Genomic DNA, 27273 nt, shown 5'->3' on the forward strand with positions numbered 1-27273 from the left:
CACTCGTGACTACAGGGTGGTGATTTTAGAATCTACAGCTGCCAGCATGACTTTTCCTCCTGACAAGAGTGAAGCAGTTTTAAAAGTGTCCCATTGTGATACTGGACTCCTTGAGAGGGCCCATTTAATCCATTATTAATAATTTTTAAAAAATTGTCATTATCCTAGGGGGAAAAAATGGATGCTTCACGATTTCCACTCTGTATATTTCAGTTTGTGTTCTTGATGTCACAGAAAAAATGTCTCCTAGGCACCATAATCTAATGTGTGTGAAATATTTGCACATTACAGATAAAGGCAACCCATGCCTTGCTTCCCTCTGGGGTAAGAGGTTAAGGTAAATTTGAAAAGACCAATGCTCTTTTTGCCTCATCTTGAGCAATTTAACAAGTAATTGATTCTTTCTTATTTCTTCTCTCTGTCTCCTCATCTTGCTGGAATTCTCTTTTCCTCTTCATGGCCGCTTAAAGGAGTATGTTGATCAGAGGTCAGGTTGAGACCAAAACACACAGCACTTGACTCTGATCATTCTCCTTCATCTCTCTAGTGACTGACAAAATCTATGATCTGATTTAATGATTTTCAGATCACTGGACCGGATGAGTGGATTTTTTCTACAATGTTTCACTTGTGCACTATTCCCCCACTTCCAGAAGCAGGGCTGAATCACGTTCCCTTGAGAACTGCATGGCTGAGTAAGGGAAACAACAGGGGCCAGCAGATTAAAAAAGGGACAAAGTGAAAGTTGGAGAACCTGGCTTCTATATACTACTTCACTGGTTCATTAGCTTTGCCTGCATTGCAGAAACTTGATGTGCTACACACTCTGTTCCCCCTGCCCCCACCCAACCTAAAGTGTCCAATACCTTGTGCCTATGCACAAGGAGTTCATATGGGTGTTGCCAGCTGCTACTTGGATGAGGTTTGCTTTGAGCAGGGCTAAACACCTTGTGGTCTATCAGCATACCAGTCTGCCCTATTGCAGTGCCACTGTGCATGGAGATTACTGGGTTAATAATTCCAGTGGTGCAAATAGTTTTCCCCACACCTCCCTCAACTGCATCAGGCTACTGCATATGGCAGCCAACAACCAGAAGATTGCCATCTTATGAAGAAGCATTTTAAAAAGGCATTTGGTATCTGATACTAGAGGGCTCCAATCTAGTGCAGACAAAGACATAAGTTCCAACGTATGGACGCTGAAATCAGAAAAACTCAGACTAGAAACAAGGTGCTTTTTCTTTTAGAACAGTGAGGGTCAATAACTATTGGACAGATTACCAAGGGACATAGTAAATTCATCTAACTCAAGCCTGGGTTTCTTTCTAGAAAATATGCTTTAGTTCAACCACAAGTTATTGGTCTAAATGCAGGAATCAGAGAGTGATTTAATGGCCTATATTAATCATACTGATCATGATTTTCCCTTCTGGCCTTAAAAAAAAAAGTATGAATCTACTGCAGCAATAAGTACACACACCAAATGCAATGTAACAGTTTCTTTTAAGAAAAACAAGATTACATACAGAATACTGTAAATTTCACGCAGGCATTTTCAGCTGGAACCATTGTGTTAAAATGCAATTCAGCATTCGGCTTACATTTGTATATAACCTCCACCAGCCCTATCCCAACAGCCTGGAGCCACCATATGCTACTTAAGGCTCTGCAGCTACCAAAACAGGTCATTTTAGAGTGTCAGTTCCTCAGTGCAGTTGCTGTTCCCGTAACTGAACAGGTTCCTAATCTGCAGTGGTTTCCTGTTTGTAAAAAAAGCTTCTGTCCAGAAGGCAAAAGCTAAAATGAGACAAGAGTGATTGTAATTTGCCGCCTTCTCTTCCAGGTAATTTGTTCCTATATGGTTAACACTGATTTCATAACATCTTCCTCTTTCCTATCAGTGCTGCCCAGTTTAAGGTTTCTGAGCGAGTAAGGTGGTTAGTTTGATCTTCCCATCCATTGAGGCGGTGAGGCAGGTCCCACAATCCATGGCTGTACACCAGTCAACAGTAACCACCGGGGCTCTGTGTCCTCCCAGGGAGAGGCAGCTCTCCAGGATCTTCTCGTCGCTGTTCAGCTGCAACCGGGTGGGAAGACAGACCACAAGAACTGATTAAAGCAGGTTTCTGTATCAGAAGCAGCTTGCTCAAATGGGAGTCGGGGAACCTAAACCTCCAAGAGGCACATGCCTTCATTTGTGGTAGGGACAAGTTTGGGCTTTGGGCAGCAGATATGTGGAGGAAGAAAAGGTCATTTTTCTACTTTCTGCACTTTAAAAAGGCACCCAGTAAAAGGAAATTCATACTAGATCCAGGAAAAGTGAGTACAGAGCACATCAGGTAGAACAAAGGGACAATGTTAGTGAGCTAAATGCAACTTTGGTTGTGAGTTTGGCACTAAGCTACCCAAAGCCTGTAGAAGTCTGTATCCCATCCAACATACATTGGATTCTTCCTAGGCATTTATAGAAAGGAAAACGGCTGGGACTTTTGTAATAAAAAATAGTCTACCTGCTGTGCACCATTGTTAGTACATATGCCCCTGCAACGTCAGACTTACCAGTGAGTCCAGACTATGGAGTGAGCCTGAGCTACAAGTTGCTGGCTGCCCTTTACTGGCTCAAAGCACTAACAGATTCTTGCAGAAGGCTGCAATTTCAGCCACTGGATAAGGATTCTTGTTTGCATCAGTCCCAACACCATCATTGCTTCTCACACACTTACCTTATAGATGATGCCCCCGGTTGAAGAACAGGTCAGCATGTAGTTTCCCTCAGAGTCAAAAGCAAAAAGCCTTCCTCGCGGGACCTGGACTTGCTTATATCCGCTGTACCCTGACAGCACGAAGGGGCCTGTGGCATCCGTGGGAAGTGCATATTCAGACACTTTTGAGCCACTTTTGTGAATATTCCACTGAATAAACTAGGACAGCAAAAGAGGGGATAAAAGTCTCCAGTGAAACGATTCCTGCTCAAGTTATCATATAGGTCAGCACTATTCAGAGAGTTTAAGGCCCGAAGGAAACATTATGATCTAATCTGATCTGCATAACACAAGCCATAGAATCAGACCCTGTCATCCTTGTATCAAGTCCCTAATTGTTGGCTGAGCTGAAACAAGACACTCAAGTGATGGAGAATCCATCCCACCCCTAGGTAAGTTGTTCCAATAGTTAATTGCCATCACTGGACCCTGCATACTTGAGAAACTGCCTCTCTCCCTGGGACATGCTGCCACAATGGAGATCTATGCAGGGGCTCTAACTGGAGCCCTCCATTATACAACACAGGGAGCTGCTGGCAGGGTGCTTTCTGCAGATAGCCCTTGGCTCTGGAACTCGCTCCCCATTGGTCAGCCACCCCCCCTTACGCATTGACCTTCAGAGCACGTTACAAGGTTTATCTTTACAAAGGCTCTTGGGGAGGAGAATACTGCTTCAGGCATGATTTTGAGGCAGGGTCCATTCTTTTCTTTAGTTTTAGCTATTGCTGTTAGATGGTCTAGGCTGTTGCTGGCCTCTGTTTATGGTTATTAGTGGCTTTAAATAATTGTGGGATGCATTCAGTTTATGATGGGCACCTTAGGCCTGGGCAGCCAATATATTTAGTCATAAATCCAAATACAGCGACTAAGCCGCTTGCCTTCTCCCCTGGGTTAGCAATCCCAAGAGCCACCTGACTTGCTTGGCTATTTAACATATACACTGAAAGGAAGCTGGGGTTTGGTTGGTTGTCTTAGTGGCACAGTGACCAGCATCAGAGCTTGTCCTTCATTGACCAGACCTCAATTAAAGGAGTGTTCCAAAGAGGGAGGGGACAGGAGCTCTCCTCACTGGGGAAGACAGTCAGGTTTAGCGTAGGAAGGTATTGGAATCAGATTTTAAGCTCCTTGGGACAAGGAGTCTGTACAGCACCTGGCACACGGCATGCATTCAATAAACAGTGGGATGAACAACTCTTCACCCAGCTCTTCTCTCCAGTCGTCACTCCTTCCTTATTATAATACTTGCATCACACCACTTGCACCCACCAGGAACCGCTCCTGGTGTGCACCAGAGTTAAGTGCTCCCCTCTTGAACCCCCTTCTCCCTTGTGGCCTGGCCTTTCTGCCAACATAAAGAAACGGCCCCAGAGATGGAATTGTCAATATACAATGAAAGAGCCACTCTAGCTGTGCAGGAAGGAACAGTGCTCAGTGCAAAGACAACGCAGCTGACAAGCAGCTTCTCAACACAGGGAGAAGATGTCACTAACACAAGTCTGGGGTCTTGCCACCTTCTCCCTGCTGTGAGGTTACGCAGAGCCTACCTTCCCGTCTTCTCCTATGCTGTAAACTGTGTTTTCATCATAGCTGAATTCGACAGAGTAGACCTCCCCATCATGCGCCTTCCAGCTCATAGCACACTCATGCTGCTGCATATCTGAGGGGAGAGCAATCACTGAACAGTCACTATGCATAGAGGTGGGAAACAGAGAAGGGGCTCTTAAAACAGAATGCAGGGTGTCTATGCTTTCCCTCCATCCACCATGCAGATGAGTTATAGGGCAGTTCCCGATTCTCCAGCGATACCAATTTCCCTTCCACCCATCCCACTCCCAGGATCCCACACATGTATTGTTCTTCTATTACCCACAAAGGCCATGTACACTTCCTCTGGCTTTATAGGGTTGTACACCCATTGGACAGCCAGGACAGTCCACCCCACAGAGTGTTATTTAGGAAAACAAGATTGCATTTTTCCTGGCAATCTTCTTATATGGGAAGATATCAAGTTCAAGCACAGAATGTAGTGCTCTTAAATGCCTCCTTTCTGCTAGAGGATGGTGCTACCCTGGAAGACAACATGGAGGGTGGAGGGGAAGTGGAACACGTAGAAAGGTAGAACTACCTCTTGTGACGGGGTGAGGCATAATGAGGAAAGCTGTGGGGAAGGTTGCAGACAACCATAACAGCGCACCTGGCTGTCTACACAAGTTTGTTACTAGATCAAAGACATTTGAGAGCATCAGATACAATTTTGCCTTCCTTTTTGAAGTCCCAACTCATTCAGACAGGGAAGGAGGATCATGTGTGCCAACTGCCTGAAGTGGAGCCACACGGAACCAGCGAACAAGCGACCGCCATCAGAGAGGGTACAGCACATTCAGAAGACGATGACACTTGCTCCTTTTAAATGGTCATTTCTGTCTTTCTAGGATCCCCACTTCTGATTAGCACAAGTGACGGAAGGTCTCTCAGCACATTAGCCTGAAGGCTTAGCGAGGCAAGGGCAAGTCCAAGGCTTACAGAGGACAGAACACTGAGCAGGGTGGAGGGCTTCCATTTGCAAGTACCGGCTAAAGCGTACAGATAGAATGAGCTGGAAACAGCCAGCCAGAAGGGGAGAGAACAGCTCAGTTGGCACTACTCATCTCTGGGCCAGATGGTCATGAACTGAAGCCCTACTCCAGAGCCTGGGCTCACACCAATGTTATTTTGGCGCTGTGCTAGGGGTTATTGTACAGCTTGAGGTGCCACTCTCCAGATGAGAAGTTAAGCTGAGCTTTCTCCTGTTTTTAGGGGCAGGAGGGAAGGATATGGATCCCGTGGCATTTCAAGGAGCAGCCAACTTCCCCCATTAAAAACCAGTTCCAATAAATCTTGCTGTCTGGGAGCTATTGCTCAGGGCAAAGTGACTGCCACCTTTGCCTGTAGTCACTGCACGAACTGTGTCTACCTCATTGTGCTGAGGGGCACTTTTGGGACAGGTAAGCTAGGAAAGGCCATATAGAGCTAAATTGTCATCTGAGAACCCAGCTTACCAAAGAGACGAATTATTCCATCTGCTGCTCCAGTGACCAACAGGTTGCCATTGTGGTTAAAGGCTGTGCAGTTTGTGGCAATGGGCTCTGGTTCAAGAGAAAACTGGAGCTAAAAGGTAAAGTCACCATGAGTGGATTTCACTCTGTGATTATGTCCCTACAAAGCTCTTTAATGGCAGAGACCACCAAGGTATCAAGTTTGTTTAGCCAGACTTCAGGTTGACAGCCCTCCCTTCACAAGCTGGAATCCCACCCCCTCACTCTCACCCTACATATGCACCCGTGACCCCCTCTGACTGCACCCCACAATAGGAGCTGTGTTTCGTTAGGTCGCTTTAGCTGACAGAGCCAACCGTCGGAGCTTTCTTGGTCATGGCTCCAAGACTGCAGAACCAACTTCTGCCAGTTGTTAGATGGAGTTTGCCACTGTCTGGGCACGGGCATAGCCTGCTCAGCCTGGTCATAGGGATGGGATGACTGGGTCCAAGACTTCCCTTTGAGTCTGACCCTTCTAAATAGAACCAGGAAGCAGAAGAGGCAGGAGAGCTACGCCCCTCCCGGGAGGCTTCTCTTACACAAATCTGTCTATAAAAGCACCCAGATGTCACAACGACAGGCACTTCAGAAATAAAAGGAATAACACATCATATGATGATCCCTTGACATGGGATTATGTTCAGCCTGACGACTGACACACCTGGCCAAGACTGTGGCACTGAGTGTTCACAAGACTGGTTTGCGGAGCTACCTCTGCCTCAGTGCTAACTGGAGAACACGAACCACGCACGCCCTGCCCTGGAGAAACGGGGTCTGGCAAGAGCAGCCCAACTCTGCTAAATCTACCTCAGGGTGGGACAATGGAGGCTGGGGAAGAGAAGTGAATAAGGGGCAGGGGTATTCTGAAGAAACCCTCAAAAATAAGACTGGTTAGTTATCCAGCTGTGGTTTTACTTGGGAAATGGAGGAGAGTGAAACTATTAATTAAAGAGGGGGCTCCGTCAAGATGGGGGGGAGGAAAACCACTTCCATGTTCTTAGTGAGCAGATTCAAGGAGTGAAGGCACAAGACAATACCTGCTGCTTCATGGTTTTGGTGTCCCACAGAAGCAGCTTCCCTGGAACTTGGTTCAGGCCTCTCCCGCCGGTATCAGGGGCTGCGAGGTCCAGCTGGGTGATCAGGCTTGGAGCTGCAGCGGAACAGACAAAGGAGGCGCCACTTGGGCTGCACGCAAGTGAGAGGATCCTGAAATGCACAGCAGCCAAAGTCAGCTTAGTCCCTCTGGACACGAAACCCAGTGGGCACCATTCCTAGCTCGCCCACTCACCCATGTCGAAGTCTCCCCAGAGAGGCAGTGTGGCAAGGCCTCCAGAGCAGCAGAAGCCCAGGCAGGGCAGGGGCTACGTGTCTCATGGCAACCTGACATGGCCACCACACCACGCCCCCAACCCAAGACAATTCTTGTTGCTAGCAAACACAATCTGTGCAGAGGGGTTTTGGGGCAGCTAGCCAGAACACACACATATTAACATGGCTTCAGAAGCATCTGCTCACCCACGGGAGGAGGGGGATTATTTCTGTGTTGGGACACAACTTGGTATCGTGCATACAGAACATAAATTAGAGTGCTGTGCATTAGTCATGGCAGAATGGGGTGGCCATCATGGGTCAGTGCTAGTTAAAGGCAATTCATAATATACTAATTAGAAGTAGCACAAAAGATGTCTGGCTTCTCAATTTAGGGATACGAAAGCCCACCGATACACTTTAGATTGCAACAGGTGTGCTGCTCATCTGCTGCTGCTAGACTATACCATATGCAGAGCTGAATTGTCACTTCAATGCCATGTCTGCCTTCCCTGCAAATATCTATGGGATAACTCTGAGACTTAATAAGCATCCTGAAAAAGACTGTACGGAGGACTAGAAGAAGCTTGCTATCAAGAAGTAATGTGCAGTGGATCAATCATCATCAACAATTCCTATTAGATAAGGCAGTTGTTTCACACAGGACCAGACATACACTGAAATATGGGCTGGGTAACAGAGTCATACAAATGCAGGCGAGACTTTGAAAACCCATCTACTCTTCCACACACAGAGAAATGCAAGAGCTTTTCAGGATTACCTGGGCATGTCTTCATCAATGTTAATTTCACAGAGATTCTTCTTGGCTTCGGTGTCATAGAGACGAACTGTCCCCACCCCGCTGCCCAGCAACAGCTTCAAACCAAGCATGAGGGAGAGAAACAGAAAGTAAGGAACTGAGGGTGATGAGTACAATGGCTCTGTCCCTGAATCACCACACCACATGGGAAGGCTTCTCTTTAGAATATTCACTTCTGACTTCATATCAATCCATCAGAAAGTATCCTTTCCCCTTGTGGCTGTCCCAAGGGGCCTGGCTATATTCCAAGGGTGTCTATTCTTGGGCATCTCCAAAAGCATGGTGTTAATGAGAGGGGTAAGGTTGTGACCTCTGGGGAAACAGAACTAAGTTAGAACCCTGAGGTGGAACAAGTCATCTTCCAGAAGCAGGATATACACTGCAGGATGGGATGTGGGGAGAAAGAAGAAATGGTCTCAGATTAAGAGGAGAGATCTGGCATAGAAGAAAAACTGGCATGGAGCCAGCATGATGAGTATTCACCCTTCTTGGGGGAGAGCTAGGAAGACAGGGATATCTCCTGTTGTTATGGGGAAGGAGAAGTATCAATTTAGGTGGACCGAGTATATACACATCAGCAATATTAACACATCTGTCCCTGCTTTTATTAAGAAAAAACAACAATCATTCAGCTTTGGACTTTCATCGTCTCATGATGCTGAATCACACTGGATGTCAACCTATTACTTTTAAAAATCCGCAGGCCACACTAGCAATTGGGCAACAGGAAGAAGAGACTTCTAAGTGAAAAAGATTGCATTTGAATGAAAAGTCTCAGTAAGAACAAGGGAAATGAAACACCCAAACAGCAGAACTAGCTTTAATTAGACAGCATTTCAGACCTAGCAGCAAGCATCAGCAACTCCTCGAGATGAACAAGCTTTTCTCTGTCACAGGACCATTTCCCTCCCACGCTGCTGCATTCTTTGCCCTGCTGGATGATGTAAAATCCCATTTGTGTCCCCCATAGGATCACAGACAGTGAAGTTACTCAGGTGAATGGACTGCTCAGAAATTAAGACTGATCCTATTATCCAGTAGGATAAGGAGTAGTGCTCTGCACTTCCACAGGGCCTTTCTTCTGAAGATCTCAAAGCACTTAATGAAAATTAAATAAGCTTTAGCCTCCCTATGAGAAAGCTATTATCCCCTTTCCAGAGTTGGGTGGCTAAGTGAATTGACCAAGGCCACACACAAGTCAGGAAACAGGACCCAGCACCCCAACTTCCAGTCCTTTGGTCCACCTACTAAAGCAGGCAGCATTGAATTCCTTGCTCAATTGTTCAGGATATACTCCCACTCTCCCCTCTGTTTCAGCTCCTAAAGGTTTCTGGTCTTCATCCTCTAAATTTACAACTCCCTTCCATTTTCATAGATTCCAAAGCCAGAGGGGACCATTGTGATCATCTTGTCTGACCCTCCTGTAAAACTCAGGCCAGAGAACTGCCCCAAAATAATTCCTAGAGCAGATCTTTTAGGAAATATCCAGTCTCGATTTAAAAACTATCACTGATGGAGAATTCACCTTGGTAAATTGTTCCACTGGTTAATTACTCTCACCATTAAAAATGTATACCATACTTCCAGTCTGAATTTGTTTAGCCTCAATTTCCAGCCATTGGATCACGTTATACCTTTCTCGGCTAGACTGAAGAGCCCATTATTAAATATTTTTCCCCATTATTTCAGTCCCTAAGCACCTACAGGTCACCCTTTAATCTTCTCTTTGTTAAGATAAATAGATTGTGCTTCTTGAGTCTATCACTATTAGGCAGGCTTTCTAATCCTCTAGTCATTCCTGTGGCTCTTCTCTGAACCCTCTCCAATTTATCAACATCCTTCTTGAACTGTGGGCACCAGAACTGGACACAATACTCCAGCTGTAGTTACACCAGTGCCAAATACAGAGGTAAATTAGCCTCTTTACTCCTACTCGAGAGTGCCCTGTTTATGCATCGCAGATCGCATTAGCTCTTTTGGTCACAGTGTCACATTAGAAGCTCACATTCAGCTGATTATCCACCACGGCCCCCACATCTTTTTATGAATCACTGCTTCCCAGGATAGAGTCCCTCATCCTGGAAGCATGGCCTACATTCTTTGTTCTTACCTGTATACATTTACATGTAATGTATTTATTTATTTATTAAATGTCAAATTTCATTTATTTTAAATTCAGTTAGCATCGATACCATACAACATATAGCAGAACATGCCCATGGATGTGTAACTCTTATTTGTTAAGTGGCAGTAGTAACTCAGTAGTACACAAGTACACATGCTACTCACCAGCCTGTCCCGTTTGGTTGCCCATTCTAAAGAGAGCAGCGGAGATTTGGAAATGGATGAAGCTTTGGTCTGCATCATGGGATTAAAAGACCACACCTTGATGACCCCGTCCACGTCCAAGCTGGCCACCCTCCGCCCAGAGCAATCCACCCTATGCACAGAAGAAAACATCAACGAGCATTCTCCTTCCTATGCTCATGGTTAGGAGTTCCTCCCTCTAAACACAGCTCAACACTCTTCCTTTGTTAGAGCAACATGCACCAGTTTAACTGAAGGTGCTGAAATGACAGATGCAATACAAGAATCTGAACAGAATTTCGAAGTATGATGCCCTTTAGTAACACCATCCTGCTTTCCCATGGATTTCATTATTCTGTGTGTCCCTGGTATTCCCCCAGTAACAAAGGTACTGACACTACACCAGCCACCTAGACATGCTACTTTTGGAGTAGCTCCCATAACCCTCCCAAGGGGAAGATGGTCCTATCACACCTCCACCGCAAGAAAAATACCCCCCACTACCTGCAGTGCATGATGGATGAGTGGTGCTCTCCATATTCTTCCTGGCTCAGGACAATGAACGGCTGCTCCTGTCTGACACCTCCGGCCTCTGTGCTGAATGCGGAAGCTTTGGTGAGGGTTTCCGATTGCTCAACCAACAGCTCGATGGAGGGGTCTGCCTCAGTAGCCCCAGCCTCAATCCTTTTCTCAACGCTTTGCACCTAAAGCAGGAAAAAAAAACCTATATAAAGTACAGCCAGACAGCAGTACTAAGTTCAGTGACTCACATCCATCCTGACAAACCAGAGAACCAAGGAGCTGTGCGCTACTAGAGGCAGAGTTGCTGGTCAGTGGCTAAAATCCTTTCACAAGAACTAAAAGTTCTTTTGGAGAGAACAGCATGATTACAGTCATACTATGTGCCACTGGCACCTTTCTGCAACTGCCCTTGGGAAAAGAGCCTATCGCATGGCACATGTCAGGGAGCTCTTTTATAAAAAGGGTTTAAGTTATAGTTCTGAGCTGCTATTTTTCTAATGAAAGCCTGTCAAAGTTGCAGATTAACCAGAGAAGTTCCTGAAGGTTTTAAGTACCACTGCAGATACGTCACCTCATGTTCCTCTTCACGCCCTGTTCTGCACTGCTCAAATTCATGATAATTTTTATTAGTTATCCAGATAATTGTTATATTTGGATTTATTATTTTATGCAGGCTCCAATCCAGATTGCAGCCCCACTGTGGGAATACATGGGCACAATACAAGCACCTAAGGCTAAAGAATTTATAATCTAAACTGACAAGAAAGAGAGGGTAGGAAAAAGATTATTATGTCCATTTTACAGACAGGGCGCTGAAGCATGGAAATTAAATGGAGATAGCCCCTTGTTACAGCATTATCTGGAGATGTAAACATCTACAAAAGCATAACTGGGGATTTTTTTGCATTTATACTATTGGCCCGTTTTGAGCAATAAGAAAGAATCAAATCCTCTCTACAGTCACATGGTTGCAAAAAGCTTGTGAAACAGAAGACTCAGAACTTCACCCTTTTTAATGTTAGTTAGCTTGGAAGAGAACATCACTAAACACCTGTGAAAAAGACAACATCACCTTTCCTCTTTGCCCACGCATGTCAAGAACATGTTACACCTAAAGCAACGAGCTTCCTGAGAACTCAGCAATAGCCTAAACAAAGCCAGGGAAGATAGGAAAGTCAGAGAGAAAAAGGCCAGAGAATACTTGTTGAAAAGCCAAGGGAGGTGCAACTAATACTGCAAGGAGGGCAGGATGATCTGGCAGTGCCACCTCACATGAAGTGCTGCCTGGAAGGATTGATAAGCACTGCCATCCCTACCTCTTCTTTATAAGGGCCCTCAAGCTAAAGTCTCTTGTTAGACAGGACTCAGTGAGATAAGCAAATACAAGAAGCTGCTGTCATGTCCCTTTTACAGGAGTGTTTGCTCCAATAACACAAGGCTGTTTTATGGGGCACTATTGAAGCCCAGGTTTAAACCCTCAAACATATCTTTTCACTGGGCGGCTCCTGTTCTGCAACCTGCTCATCCATAGCAAATCCACCCCTCTGTCCAAGGGATGTTGCTAACTCTTACAGGTGAGGCCTCAAGCCTCTGCATCTGCATTTCTTCCCAGGAAAACCTGTCAGACTGTTCACTGTAACAGCCTGGGTCATGGAGAAGAAAAAGTTGTCATCGGAATCAGAGCTGCCAGCTTCTCTGGTACAACACCACTTTTTAAAGACAGGGATTTTACTTCTGGCTGGCAGCTGGTCACCAGCTTGCATTGAAGTCTTGTCACTAGGTGTCACTGCTGATATTGAAGTGAGATTAGAACTAAACATCATTTATTTGAAGATGCAGGGCTGGGGCCCAATGGGGGAGACAGAGGAAGACAGGAGTGACAACTCTTCTAACTCCTGCTTAAATCCCAGAACCACGTCTATTCGGCTAGGCATCTGCAGAAATCCTCTAAGAATGTGAAGAATAATTGATTAGCTACAATAACTGACCTTTCATACAGCTGAGCAGCGTTAGAATAGAGAGATTTTACAAGAAATGTGCATCTGCCTTACTAAAGTCTACTGAACTTTACAACAGCACAATCCCAAGACCGCTGGTGACAACTGCAAATACCTGGGAAGTTGCTTTTGATAAAAGCTCCTTTCTTTCCTTCCCATGATCCTGCATACGCCTCTGACGCTGCTGTACTGAGCTAGGCTCGCTTGCTGTCAACCCAGTGAAGTGACTCTTTACATCCTTGCAGCCTGTTGCCATCTCCTTCCCTTTGGAGCTCTGGAAGGCAAAGAGAAGATCTGTAAAACCTGAGTCCTGTTAATGCCTGTGCCGGACCTTTGAACAAAGAGCAAAACAGAAAGCAAAATACAAGCTCCTCTCAGACCAATGCAGCACTAGAATGAGTGCCATTTAGTTCCGGGATCCAGATCAGAACAAGGTGGTAGATACTAGGAAGATTTTCCTAGGTTCAAAGATAAGCCAAAATAGCAGAGATGGCACAGATTAGCTCCCTGGTTACTCAAACATCACTTTACAATGAACCCACTGGGGAATTACCTGGTGGTTTGATGGTTCTTTCTTCCCTAACGATATTCCACCAGTCTGTGTTGGGGAGACTCCAGTTGTCAGGGCTGGTCTAGAAGGGCCCTTCTTGCCCTGAGAGAGCAAAGTGGATAGGAAGCCCCCTCGGGATTGAAGAGAGTGTGCGGTGCTCCTCTGACTGCGTGTCATATCACTGGTTTAAAAACAATCAAAATTAAAGACACCTGAAACAGATGTAACCAAACTAGACAGAAGTCTAATAACCAAAGAGTGGAGACTATATTGCTTCTAGTTTGCAAAACACACAGAGATTCATTCCCAGCCTGCTGAACCATCATCCTTTTTTAAAAATCCACCATGCAACACTCTGAGCCCATAGGAATTCATTCATAATTAAGCCAATAAACTAAAGCTCCCTTTCAAAGACTCTTGCAAGGTATTGGGCCCATGTCAGGCTTTCACTGAGTTGGATTCAGGGCTGGGGAGAACCTCTAAGAAGATTCCAATGATGTAGTTAAGAGAAACTCTTGGAAATACTAAGGCTCAAGTTTTCAAAAGTGTCAAATAATCTTGGATTCCCAACGTGAGACAGCAGTGGGCCCTTCCCAGAAGTATTGATTACCCATCGTTCCCACTGACTTCACTAGCAATTACTGATGTTCAGCAGTTCTGAAACGTAAGCCTCAAACCAAAAAAATTAGTGAAGTTTAGGCCTCGGTGTTCCAAAGCAACTCCACTCCACACTGCGCATATCCTTCCCAGAGTCACAGCATTCAAAGAAGAAACCCAAGCTGCTACCTACTGTACCATTTACAAATGTCTGACCTCAGGAACCTGTAACCATAGCCGTGTTTATAGTTAATGACATAATACTTCCATTCCAGCCATTTCAAGTCATTCAGCTTTCAGGCTGCAATATCAATGCTTGGTCTCAACCCAAAGCCTATATATTTGTTCTATAGGAAAGAGTGATCAAAATCAGTTTAGTCATTTGAGTTGCGCAGACAAGAAAAGCCACAGATGCTGTCAGTTTTTCTCATAAAGATCCACAAAAGCAACACTGGGAAAATATTTTTCCTTTTTTAACCCCTCCTTTTTTCTTCAAATACAACTGAACTTTAAAACTTCCCATGTTGCTAAGTACTCAATGCATCAATCCCTGGATAAAATTCTATGGCCTGTGTTATGACTATATGATCATAATGGTCTCGTATTATGGCCTCAAAATATATTAACTTGATAAGCTAAAACAAAGATCTAAGCAGTTGAAAGCGCCTTTTCAGTGCATGTACTCTCAAAAAAATATACAGGCTTTGTTTATATCATTGCTAGCAGCATTTGGGATTCACTGAACTTTGCAGAGCCTCAGTTCAAATAAAATAGATGCAGGGAAAGGCCAAGTCCCAACAATATTAATAAACAGCTCCAAATTCCTGTTCCTAGGACAATCTTGTAAAATGTAAACACACACATTGATTTCAAGTCTGAAGACTTGGCCTCACAAGGTGGATTTTTGGGGAAAATAAGAGTTAAATTCAATACAAATCAGCCAGCTAGACAATCTTGCATCATCACATGTGTAGCCATAATCGCCATTAGGGCTTACAGGTTTCAGATCGGGCAACAGGAACACATTTTAAAATAGCGTTTCTGGAGCCAGCTCGTTGGTCGGGCGGTTCCGAGCACCACTCTGCAGCACAGAAGAGACCCTTTTTGCCCACATTAGCAGGGGCTGGGAGAACTGTGAGGCAGTGAGGTCGCCCTGGCAGCAGGAAAGTATCTTCTTGCTCACCAGCAACCCAAGTCACTTAGGAACAGCATTTATAGGCAGGTGCCAAAGGGTGTCCCCCCATTCAGTTTACCTCAGGAGGATAATGGGCCTCCACCAAAAGGGAAGAACAGGAGAGACGATCCACTGCATCATACAATTCATTTCTGAGAGATGAAATCCTGCCTAAGGGGGTCTCTATAAGGAATCCCCTCACTGCACACACCAGGTGCAGGAAAGGAGGAGAAGGGCTCCTCACAGCATCAAAGCACAAACGGGAGTTTAAGAGGGCTGATATATTGAGGGCTGCCATCCCCTGCAGCTGCCTGACCCTACCAAGACACTCACAGTTCAGAGTCCCCCAGTCGGTCCATGTTGGACACATAAGCAGGCAGTTTGTGGTGGACTACTGACTCCAACTCCGCCTCCTGCTGCTGCTCCTCTTTCTTCATTCGGCAGGACTCAGCCTGCAAAGCAAAGAGCTACAACAATGGAACAGAACTGAGTTAGCTGAGGTTTCACTGGATTCCCCATCGAAGCAATATCAACATTATGTGCCATTTCTTAGTCCAACAACTTTAGTAGGTTGTGGAAAAAAGTGGTGTTGTTCTGATTGGCTCAATGTTAAATGATTCAGAGTGGAAGAGAACAACCAATGTTTTGTATCACAGCCTGCTAAAACCCCTCACTTTTCTCCACAAGCAGCTGTTCTAGTGTCACTTTCCCCTCTGCCTGCAGGAGTTATTAAAGCAAACTAGCTAGAGTGAGTTCAAGAGGCTTCTGGTTTTTCAGGTAGAAGAGGGACATAGATAAGAATCATATGTTTAATTTCTCACTCTTTAGTAACATCCTAAGTGACTGAAAATGAAAGGATTTTAGGAGTCTAGTTTTCTCATCATATTGTTCACGTATTGCATTTCACTCAGCTTGCACAATGAAACCAGAGTGATCCAGATTTATTCTTAGTCCCTGTAGATTTCAAAGGAAAGCTGCCATTTATTCAAAATATGCAAATTAATTCTTAAAAAATTAATTTAAAATTACATTTTGCAGGTGGCTGTCCCTTTCCTAATTTGAGCTAATATTCCGAGTCAGAAAGGAAAAAAAAAGTCTGGTTTTACCCGGTACAATCTGAAAGTTGACACTAGCTCAATCTACAAACAAAGCCAATTAACATGGCAAGGATAAAAGACAGCTTCAGTTTGGCGGACAAAAATGTGCAAGATAGTATGAATTTTGAGATATCAATTTGGAAAAACTCTCTATATCACTCTCTATATGCACTAGCCATCTTCACAGAGTCCTAACAGCAAAGGTTTCCAGCCCCAGTATTTGCATAGACATAGGCCTTCCTTTCCCCAGTAATAACAGATAAACAGCAAGAGCAAAAACTTGGGCGTTGGGCATCCTTTGTAATCTTAGGACAGGCAAACAATACAGTAGATCAGCTTCCAGAAAAACAGAATAGACATATCAGGAGTGGAACATGTGATCATAACGTTTTTGTGAGGCAGAGGGCAAAGTTTGGAGCTTAAACTCCTAGGAAGTGTTCCTTTAAAAACTAATTTTATTTAGCACATTTGGTGAACTAAATTATATTAAAGTCTCGCAATACAAGACAGGTGCACCACTTCAACTTAAGATGTGATTTTAAACCAATGCAAAAGGCTGTATGGACACTTATTTCAGTTTAAACCAGGTTTATTTCAGTTTGACTTAAATAGACTGGGAACAGGTTTAAACTAACCCAAAGACACTCTTAAGCCAAAATAACTACTCACATGAGGGTTTGCAATGGTTTAACAAAACTGATTTTTAAACAAGTTAAACTGGTGCAACTTCCTCAAATAGACAAAGCCTAAGTAAATCTTCTGAAGGCAAGAATCTTGTCAAAAAGAAGCCAGGTTAAACTGAAGCAATGATAGAACAAGAGCAAAATACTACAGTCAAGTTTCTGATTTTAGCATCCTATTAAATTAAATACAACACACACACACACACATCCTTCTGACCTTTTGACGCAAAATTTCATTTTCTTCCTGTATGTGAGTGCTCCTCTGACATTCGGCATCAAAGTTCAAGATTACTGGGACAGGTGAGGAATGTTAAAGAGAAACCCAAGACAACAGTATTTGCACATCCTGTTTAGCTAAGACATTTCCACAGAAGTTAATGCACAGAACTCGTATGGGTTTTGCATTATAGGCAAGTGGTAGAGAGAGGAAATCCGACCAGTCCTTGGAACAAGCACAGGTAGCTAGGGGCATGGGTAAAGTCATGGCTTGTTAGTGGGCTTGTGGTCTATTCAGCTATACCTACTTCATACTTCTACAATACCCTCCATCTGGGAATCTATAAGTATTTTTACAAACATTAAAGAATTAATTTTCACAAAACCCATGCAAGGTAGTAGTATTATTCCCGGTTTTAGAGCCACACCGCTTACGTGACTTTCACTGACTGAAACACGTGTATGGCAGAGCTAGAAACAGAAGCCAGCTCTCCCAGCTTCCTGAGCCAGACTCTGGCACAAGGCAAACATTCCCATCACTCTCTGAAGCGGAGCTGAGACATTGTAGCTTGTGAACTGTGTACACCTTCTTCCCCATGATGCTCAGCTTTTCCAGGCAATATAGTGAGGTTGTGCCTAGACCAATATCTAATAGGCACCTCTCGTTTGGTTACAGGCAAAGACCAATTTTGCACATCTATTCATTTGTTCAGGGTCTTAATCCCATGCATACAGGCCCTAACGTCATGTAAGAGTTTCATTGGTCTCCATGAGATGAAGTACGATCAACTCCTAGCTCCTGGAGAGAGGAAGTTGTATCGTTCCAACTATTCAGGCAACTATGTGAAATCATGTCCAGATGGAGACAGTCTCCTGGAATAGTTTAAAGAGCTGTTTTCCAAAACCAACGATGGTCTTGATTTAAATGTGGACATTTGCTTAGAATAGTCTTAAAATTATGGCCCAGAGTCGTTTCTAATAGAACCTCTCAGTCTTGCAGCCTCTTCTCCATCCCCACACAGAACTGTTATGCAAAAAAGACACACTGTTAATATACAAATGGGAAGGTGACTTACAAGAAGCAGCATGTAAAATCTCAACTATCATTATTTTCTTCTGTGTAAAACTGCCCTCAGCCTGACACAGTCAGACACATGACACAGTCTTCCCTCACACTGGAAAAGGAGTGGATGAAACTCCCAAAAAACCCCAAAGCCACATGAGCAGAGGGCTATACTCCTTCCCAATAACCAATCATGCATCACCTTGCAGCGGTGCCAGCCTCTGCTGCTCTAGAGAATGAGGGAAAGGCTCAAGAACAAAACCTGCATCTCACAGTAGTTCTGTGGTCATTATACCCCAGCTACTAACTCTGGGCTAAACGCAGCCTTGACTACAGTGGGAGTTGCTTATGCAAGGGCCAAGTCTGGCCCTATAAGTACAACACTGGTCTTCAATATAAAATCATTCTGTTTAATAAACTATCAATTACCTCTTAACATCCATTGATGATCACCATAAATCTGGATTTATTATTTAGCCTGCACACTTAGCAATCACCTTAACGGAGCACTTAAGTATTCTATACCATTAGATTATTTTGCTTTAATAAGTAGAACATCACCTTTACCCACCTGAGGGGGTACTTGAGACTTAGCCACATAATGGCAAGTGTTCTTCTGAAACAAAAAGGATATGCATACACTGAAATAAGACACTAAGAAAGTTGCGCAAAGACACAATGAACGTGTCTGCCCACTGTCGTGAGAAATACGTGGCAAAGGCAGGGTTTGAATCTGGGCCAGGGAGGAAGGGCAGAACAAACCAATCCTTCCACTCCACTTGGTTCTGGAGCTCTGAGGCCTGCTTGAGAAAGAACTCCTGTGCCTTGTCGTTCCGGTTTGTCTGAAACATATGAAGCAGAATATGACTTGAGTTTTATCTCTCTCTACTACAAAAAATCCAAAACACAGCTACCCTGAATTCAAAAGAGAGCAAAACAATACACCCACCTGGACCATCAAACAGAATAATGGAAAAGTGACTCGGGTTAACAAACACAAATCAAAATGGAAACTATTATGTCTAAAGAATCCCAAATCTACACACTAAAAAATGCAGCATAATGCACTGAATGTGTTCTCTTTTGTTACAGTCACTAAAGCCTTATCTACACTAGCAAGTTTTGTCGACGCAAGTTACAGCAATGATCAAATTACAGCGCTTGTGCCGGTCCACAAAGCACTCATTGTGTCACTGAAGTGCGTTCACAGTTGGTGCTCTAGCACTGACAGCGAGACAGTGCACTACGAGCAGTTGTGCAACTCGCTACCTTGTGCCACTAAAGTTGTGGAAAGATGAAGAGGATCACCGTGCATCATGGGTGCAGGCTCAATGTCCCATGATGCAGTGATTTCTGTCCCATCATTCCATGCATTTCCAACAGTGTTTCACAGCATTTTTCAATGGCCCCAGTTTCCTGAGCCATCTCTGTCGGAAAGGATGGATCCTGCACTGCTCTCCACTGTTGTTGTCAGTATTCTGAACACATTGCAGCTAGTCGCACAGTATATCATGAGTTCCCAATTGGAACTGTAATCCAAAGCGCCGGACCTGATGTGTGCCAGGCAAACAAACACCACTGGATTACTGTTTGCATTCACGGAGCATCTGTACATGGTGTCTGGCCGCTTTTGGGCGTGTGAAACAAGCACGGAGTGGTGGGAAAACACTGTTATGCAGGTCTGGGGTGATGAGCAGTGGTTGCAGAACTTTTCAAATGTGCAAAGCCAACTTCATGGAACTCTGTGCGGAGTTCGCCCAAGCCCTGCGATGCAAGAACACATGAATGAGAGCTGTCCTTTCAGTGGAGAAGCATGTGGCGATTGCCATGTGGAAACTGGCAACTCCAGACTGCTACCAATCAGTCGTTAATCAGTTTGGTGCAGGAAGTCCACGGTTGGAGCTGTGTTATCGCAAGTGTGCAGGGCCATTAATCGAAGTCTGCTTTGAAGAACTGAGAGTCTTGGAACTGTGTGTGGAATAATGGATGGCTTCGCAGTGATGAGATTCCCTAACTGTGGTGGGGCGATAGATGGCACACATTTCCAAATTTTAGACCCGAACCATCTTGCGACAGAGTACATCATTAAAAAATAGATACTGCAGGCGCTTGTGGATCACTGTAGGTGTTTCACTGACATCAACATGGGTTGGTCAGAGAAGGTGCATGACACATGCATCTTCAGGAACACTGGCCTGTACAGAAAGCTGCAAACAGGGACTTTCTTTCCAGACCAAAAGATTCCAGTGGGGGATGTTGAAATGCCCATAGTGGTCCTGGGAGACTCTGCCTACCCCTTATTGCCTCGGCTCAAGAAGCCTTATATGGGCAACCTGGATTGTAGCAAGGAGCATTTCAATAACAGGTTCAGCGGGTGCCGAATGACTGTTGAATGTGTGTTTGGCAGATTAAAAATTCGCTGGTGATGCCTTTATAGCAGGTCAGATCCAAATGAGGAAAATATTCACATGGTTTAGCCATCTGCTGTGTGCTCCATATTTGTGATGTTAACGGTGAAAAGTTTTCCCCTGGGTGGAACTAAAAGGGGGATCACATTGTGGCTGAATATAAACAAACCGATGTCAGGGCTACTAGAGGAGCACAAGGGGGGGGCCATTTGAAATCAGGGAGACCTTGAGAACTGTTTCAACGATGAGCACCAATAAGGTGTCTCTGTAAACAGCACTGTGCCATGTGTATATCAATGTGAGGTGCTTGCACTGTGTGCAAGAGACAAATAAAGATTGCCTGTTCTTCACAGAAATTGTCTTTATTAAATAACAATTAATAACACATGAAAAGTTGGGCTAAAGGTGAGAAAGCAGTGAGGGGTAGTGTGAGCTATGACAGCTGGGTGTAAGTCCAGCTGTTGTTCTGGAAGCTGTCTGAAGGGGTAGAGTGAACGGAGTACCGAGACAGGCCAGGAGTTTGATAGAAATGTGTGGGTGGAGTTTAGGGAGAGAATGGAAAGCAGTTCTATATTGGCTGCATGGGGGACAGGGGGAACGGGAAGGAGGGGGAGGAAGCATGCATGAATTCACTCTGCAGCAATATGAGTGATTTTAGTGACTCCATTTGCTCTTCCATCATGCACTCGTGACCTGCTATCACTTGCTCCTGGTTTTCCCTCCTCTCCTGCCTATCAATTTTCTAATTTTCAGAAACAGTGTGTCTCCATGCCCTTTTTTCTGCCTCAGAAGACTGGAGGAGTTCTTGGACCATCTCCTCTTTGCTTCCCCGTGGTCATCATTTTCTTATCAGCTGCAGGGACTCGGCAGGTGATGGGGGGTTCTCCCCTCAAGGGCACATCCGTGGAAGCACAACAAACAATGAACAGAAGCATGACTGAGTGCAATAACAGCATTGATACATTACTGTAAAATACAGCTCTTTCTCGCTGTCCCCAGCAAAGCACACAGCTCATCAATCAACTAGGGCATGGTGACCTGTGTCCAGGGTGAGGGGGCACTCTAGTTGGGGAAAAGGTTCTGGGTGGTTTTTTAAGGCATTGATGCAGGTAGACAGGGACAAAATTTCAAATTGTGCAACCATTTTCCACAGGTGGGGCGACAGAGGCAGATATCTCACTCCTGAAAGTAAGTAGGGATGCTAGGGTGCATCTCCTCCATGCGAGCAGCTTCAAACCAGGTCCCTATGTTGCTTGCCTGTGCGCTGCTTTGGTGCCTGCACAAGTGATCGCCTATTGGTGCGGGAACATTTCCTAAAACAGGGGAAGAAACAAAGCAGCTCTGCTGAGGAATCTCTGGCAGAGGATTGGTGAGTACCTCCAGGAAAGTTTCCTAGAGATCTCTCTGGAGGATTCCTATGAAATCTCGGTGTGCATTAAAACAGTTTTCCACCACACTGCCTGAACAGGGGAATGGGAAGCAAATGCAAACACAGCTACTATTGTGCATTTCTATGCCTTCAACCGCCTATATAATGCAAGAAAGCAAAGGACAGCTGTACCTCGTGTAACCGAGCACATCATCTTTAAAAAAAAAAAAAAAAAAAAAAAAATCCCCCGAACTCTCCTCTCCTGCATCCTGCCCGCCAGAGCTAGAAGGCTGAGACTGGCTCGAACTCTCCAGGGTCGAGAAGAGGTCCTGACTCACCATGTCAGCAGAAAACACGTTCCCGGCTCCTCATCATCCTCCAACTCAACCTCCTCGTCCATGACTTCTTCGTCAGGGTCAAGTCCGGCATCCACTGCCTTCAGGGACGTGGAGGTATCCACAGTTCTTTTGGCACTGGAGGTGGGGTTGCCGCAGAAGATGGCTTCCAGCTCCTTATAAAAGTGGCAGATCTTTGGCTCTGCACCAGAGTGATGGTTTGACTCCTTAGCATTTTGGTACCCCTGCTGCAGCTCTTTGATTTTCAAACGGCACTGCAGTCTGTCCTGTTCATAGCCCTTCCCCACCATTGAACAAGAAATGTGACCATACACATCCAAGTTCCTTCAACTGGAGCAGAGCTGGGACTGCATAGCCTCCTCTCCCCAAATGCCGATCAGATCCAGAAGTTCCGGTGTGTTCCAAGTGGGAGAGTGTTCGGTGCGTGGAGCTACCATGGTCAGCTGAGAAGATGTGATGACAGCTCTCCATGCCGACCAAGCAGAAAGTGGAATTTCAAAAATTCCTGGGACTTTAAAGGGGGAGGGTGGTTGCAGGGCAGGGGAGTTCAAAATGATGGCCAGAGCAGTCAGGATGGGGCATTGTGGGACATTTCCTGGAGGCCATTTAACGTGACATACCCAAGCACGGTGTCTACACTGATGCTTTGTTCCTAAAAATTTGTCGCAAAAAGCTCTATGCCTGTCACTGAGGTGGTTTTATTTTGTCGCAAAATCAGAAGAGTTGGGTTGGTGGGGGGAGGAGGGGTGGATTGGAGGGTAAACCACCACTGTTTTGGCGCAAAAAGCTGACTTTGGTCAACAAAAGTCTCTAGTGTAGATCAGGCCTAAGGCCTTGCCTACCATCAGGTTCACACCAGTTTAATTAAATTGATTTGAGTTAAACCAGTGCAACTTGTCTGCTCAGACAAGGTTTAACTGGGGCAAGAAAAGGCATGCCCAGAGTTATTCAATACCTACACCTACAATTGATTAAATCTGAAGAGAATCCCATCCAGTGCTCCTTCGCCAGAAGGATGGTGTCATAACATGTGTCCAGAACAGGGGATTGGAGTGGGAGAGAACAGGTCTTCAAAAGAGTTGCTGATGGTTCTGACATCTCCCCCAACCACCACCACCACCACCACCACCACCATCCATTTAGCCTATTGACAAGGTTCCACATGTTCAAGTGACATATAGTTTCTGGTATTGTAGGATAGAGTCACGGGGAAGTGTTACTTGTAACTTAAACCTTGAAAAATGCACCCAGATACTATAGTAATGGATGCCACAGAGATGCTTATAAAAAATAAAACCAACCCTTCTACACACTGATTGCAGTCTCATTATTAACCTCACTTAACCTCTCCAGATCTAGAACCAAAACACCAAGGCCTCAGGGTTATTAGGCCAAATATGGTAATTACTCCTTTTATTTGATGGGAACAACAACATTTAAGCAAAACCTTAAAAACAAATGGGCTAACATATACCTGAACAGTGTAGACGAGGTAGTAGCGAAATAAACTGGTTTTCAATTTGTTCACTGTAGGCCGGTACACATCCTCCAAACGACTGAAAAGGCGCCGATCAAGATAACTCCAGTAATCCCGAAGGGCAGCCAGATCATAACTCTGAACATACTGCTGCAACTGTTCCACTATTTTATCCACCTGATAAAAGAAATGGGGAACCAAAAAAGCCCATTTGTTTGTTTTAGTCATGTGACAGTTCCTCTTACACAAGAATATCCACAGCTTAATACTAGAGGCTTTAAACACAAAAGTACAGTTGGAATCAAAGAATTTTTTGCATTAGCTATTTAAGCCAGTAAATAGATAAATGTTTTCCATTCTATAGTAACATTGTCCAATCTACAGTACCTTTCAATTGCAGAAGAGTTAAAAGGGATACTGCCAATCTGAGTCAAGACATGCCCTTATAAAACCTACAGCCACCAGAAATATACTTCACCCTCCCCTTTTTTAAAAATGTCATTGCTAATGTTTTCAACAAAAATAGTCTTCTATAGTTTGAAATCCAAACATGAAAATGAAACTAACTTTATTTACCCAAGAGAAGAAAAACACAAAGTAAACAGAGCATGGTAGCAAGTAAACTGTATTTTTAACCTACTTTTAAATCACCTAGCATATTAGTAATATTAGAATCTCGTTTGTTTACAACATAGAAATCTTATGCTAACAGTCCCTTTTAAATTGCTTCTGACACTTGAACGGTGTGGAACAATGATGCGGGAGCAGGATTTTAGTGTGCTAATTTCTGATGGCTAACGTAACACTCAAAAAAAGATTCTATGCTTGTTACAAAAACACAACAACTGAAACGGCTTAAAAATCTTGTTTACTCTTCACCCTCAGATATTGTTACTCCCTCTTCTACCAGGGGATAAAGAAGATTAGAAGACTCTACAAAGTCCATTAGGGATCTCATTATGCAGCTCTAGCGTCTCAGGGAAGTACTCAGATACTGCAGTGACGGCTGCTAAAAATTCTAAACTAGATAAATGATCTCCCAGACCTAAATTTCCCAAGTGCAACAACCCCACAGCAGCACCAAATAGCCAAGGGCCTGCCCTGCCCCTGGACTGCCCATTACTCCTGTAACTCGCCTTGGTTGCGGTGGGTCACTCACACAGGACACCCACCCATCGTTCCCTGCTGCCTCTGATACGCCTGCACCCTGCACCCTTCTGCCGCTCTCATTATGGCTAACTAACTCCACACCAAGCTGAGAGGGCCAGGCATAGGGGAGGCTGGGTGCCCCACATTCACGAGCTAGGACCACAGGGTTGCTAACGTCCCCCGTCCCCTCATTGCCCCCAGCCTGTTCCCTCCCGCCCCTCTGCTACCCCAGGCGCCCCGGCCCCGGCCCCCGCCCAGACGGCCTCACCCGGAAGCCCTTCTCCCTGTCCGCCTTGATCTCCGCATCCAGCTGCTTCAAGGCGCCGGTGAAGCCGCGGAACAGCAGATACTCCCGCACCAGCTCGTCAGTGCGCTCGGCCGCGGCCGCCATCAGGCCCCGGCCCCGATCCCGAGCGGAAGCTGCTGCCAGCCGCGCTGCCCAGGCAGCCGGGTCACCCCCGGGCAGAGCCAGCCCAGGCTGCAGCGACAGCGAGCAGCAGCAGCTGGACTGAGCTGGGGTCGGAGCCAGCGGAGGGCTCCAACATGGCCCCGCCCCCTACGCGCCGAGAATAGCCACGCCCACTTAATTTAGCCCGCCCCTGTCCCTGCTTCGCCCCGCCCCCTCCCATTCAATTGCGCCCACTCATCTGACCCTGGTGCGGAAGGGGCTGGGGCAAAGAGCTAGTAGCAGAGCCAGAAGCTGGGACTGGGCCATAGGGGATGGATCACCTGATAACTGCCCTGTTCTGTCCATTCCTGCAGAAGCATCTGGCCCCAGCCACTATAGGAAGACAAGATACTGGACTAGGTGGCCACCACTGGTCTGACCCAGGTTGGCCATTCTTATGCCCTTATGTACAGCTCCCAAGTGATAGTTTAATTGGGCCAAATTCACAGCTACTGTAATCAGAGCAACTTCATTGATTTGAATAACATTGCTCCTGCTTATGACAGATCTGAATTAGGCTCATTGTATTCTTCTCTTTAATGATAATAGGATGATGAACTACGGGCCACTAAAGGGCCTAACCCTTTTTCATATACTTAGGTATCTCAGGAGCTAAATCAATAATTTATGCTTAGAAACTTGACATCCATCATGAGTAGTGGAACACAGGCAGGGAGACAGGATCTGAGCTTCCTCCTTCTCCAAACTACTCCTGGCACTTTACCTCCAGCAGTGCCAGCATGATTGAGGGTCACTCAACACACCACCCACAGAGGTCTAACATATGGCCTAAGCAGTAACCACGCTCTTCCCAGCAAAGAAGCATGGCCTGCAGACACTACAGATCCCAGCACCCCACGCAACACTTCACATTGCCCACAGCAGACTGCCACACTGCATGCTGGGATTTGCGGTCCTCTCGGTGGGCCACAGGCACTTCACTTTCAGAGAGCAAGTTGCTGCTCCGCTTGATGCGAGTTATGCACACCCTTAGCGATCCCAGCAAGATGGCAGCGTGTCCATCAACAGGACAAAGGGTGGGCACCCCTTTGCGTGTGCCACAGCACATCCTTCAGGGGATCACAGTGACGCTCTGAAAGAAGGAATGGGGCACCAGCCCTTTAATTATTGGGCTACCTGTAAAAGGAAGGAGGGAGCCTTTTGACAGCTCATCCAAACAGGGCACAAATGGGGTGTTCAATCCCCTCCCCAAGTTTACAGCGAACCACACAGTTCTGGATGTGCGTGCACAGCGACGTACACAGACACACTGGGCCAGGCATTCACCATTCACTGGGACCTGACCACACCCAGCCAGAGCTCCCGACCTGTCAACACGTGCACACCCATATACTGTGCGCCCCCACCCTAGTACTGCAGAGACACCCCTCCTCCTCTCCCCGCTACCCTTCCTACGTCCTACCCCCTCTCCTCCGACCCCCCCATCCCCCTCCCGGCGCTTTCCCGCGTTTTTGTTGCCTTCTGTTCGCAGGCAGTAGCTACAGTGCCAACGTTCTCCCCCGAATCGATCCCGGCGCCTTCCTATTGGCCGTTGCAGGCTCCTCCTGTGCTGTGATTGGCTACCTGCCACGTGCTGGCGGTGTTGCCGGGCCGTGGCGGCACGCGGCAGCAGTGCAGCATTGCGAGCTGGCTGGAGGCGCCGCGGGCGCACCGCACCAGGAGTCGGGCGGCGGGTACGAGCAGTGGCCGTGGTTGGGAATGCGCAGACTATAGAGCCGCTCGGGCCGGCGGGATGCTCCGCAGAGACGCCTGAGGCCTCCACCCAATTCCCTCCCGGGACAGTCTGTAATTGAAGAGAGCTGGAGAGAAAAGGGGAGCAGAGCCGAGAAGGGGGACGGAGCTTAGGGAAGGGGGGGGAGGGCAGCAGCCATAGGA

General features: G+C 45.8%; 1 protein-coding gene across 1 annotated transcript; it reads right to left on the minus strand.

Annotated features, from left to right (window-relative positions):
• Window positions 1-1484: 1484 nt before the first annotated feature.
• Window positions 1485-25394, minus strand: WDR91 (WD repeat domain 91). Its single transcript, XM_067559704.1, has 15 exons — window positions 25198-25394; window positions 23778-23957; window positions 18805-19012; window positions 17109-17191; window positions 15445-15578; window positions 13344-13521; window positions 12906-13064; window positions 10776-10975; window positions 10254-10404; window positions 7926-8020; window positions 6874-7042; window positions 5801-5909; window positions 4307-4419; window positions 2724-2921; window positions 1485-2077 (listed from the first exon to the last, which is right to left on the minus strand). The coding sequence occupies exons 1-15, from the start codon at window positions 25318-25320 to the stop codon at window positions 1913-1915; spliced, it is 2265 nt and encodes a 754-aa protein (XP_067415805.1). The 5' UTR covers window positions 25321-25394; the 3' UTR covers window positions 1485-1912.
• Window positions 25395-27273: the final 1879 nt, after the last annotated feature.

Source organism: Emydura macquarii, unplaced genomic scaffold, assembly GCF_026122565.2.
Source record: "Emydura macquarii macquarii isolate MOO-44397 ecotype Brisbane River unplaced genomic scaffold, CSIRO-AGI_Emac_v2 contig_2205, whole genome shotgun sequence".
In the NCBI taxonomy this organism is placed as follows: Eukaryota; Metazoa; Chordata; order Testudines; family Chelidae; genus Emydura; species Emydura macquarii.

What these genes read in the sequence shown, in the direction of transcription:
- WDR91 (XM_067559704.1), bottom strand. Translation starts at nt 25,320, where the DNA reads ATGGCGGCCGCGGCCGAGCGCACTGACGAGCTGGTGCGGGAGTATCTG. An exon ending in CGACTGGGGGACTCTGAACT is followed by an intron (nt 13,522 to 15,444) that starts GTGAGTGTCTTG and finishes TTTTTAAACCAG; the next exon opens with TGATATGACACGCAGTCAGA. An exon ending in CAACCAAACGGGACAGGCTG is followed by an intron (nt 8,021 to 10,253) that starts GTGAGTAGCATG and finishes CTTGGTTTGAAG; the next exon opens with CTGTTGCTGGGCAGCGGGGT.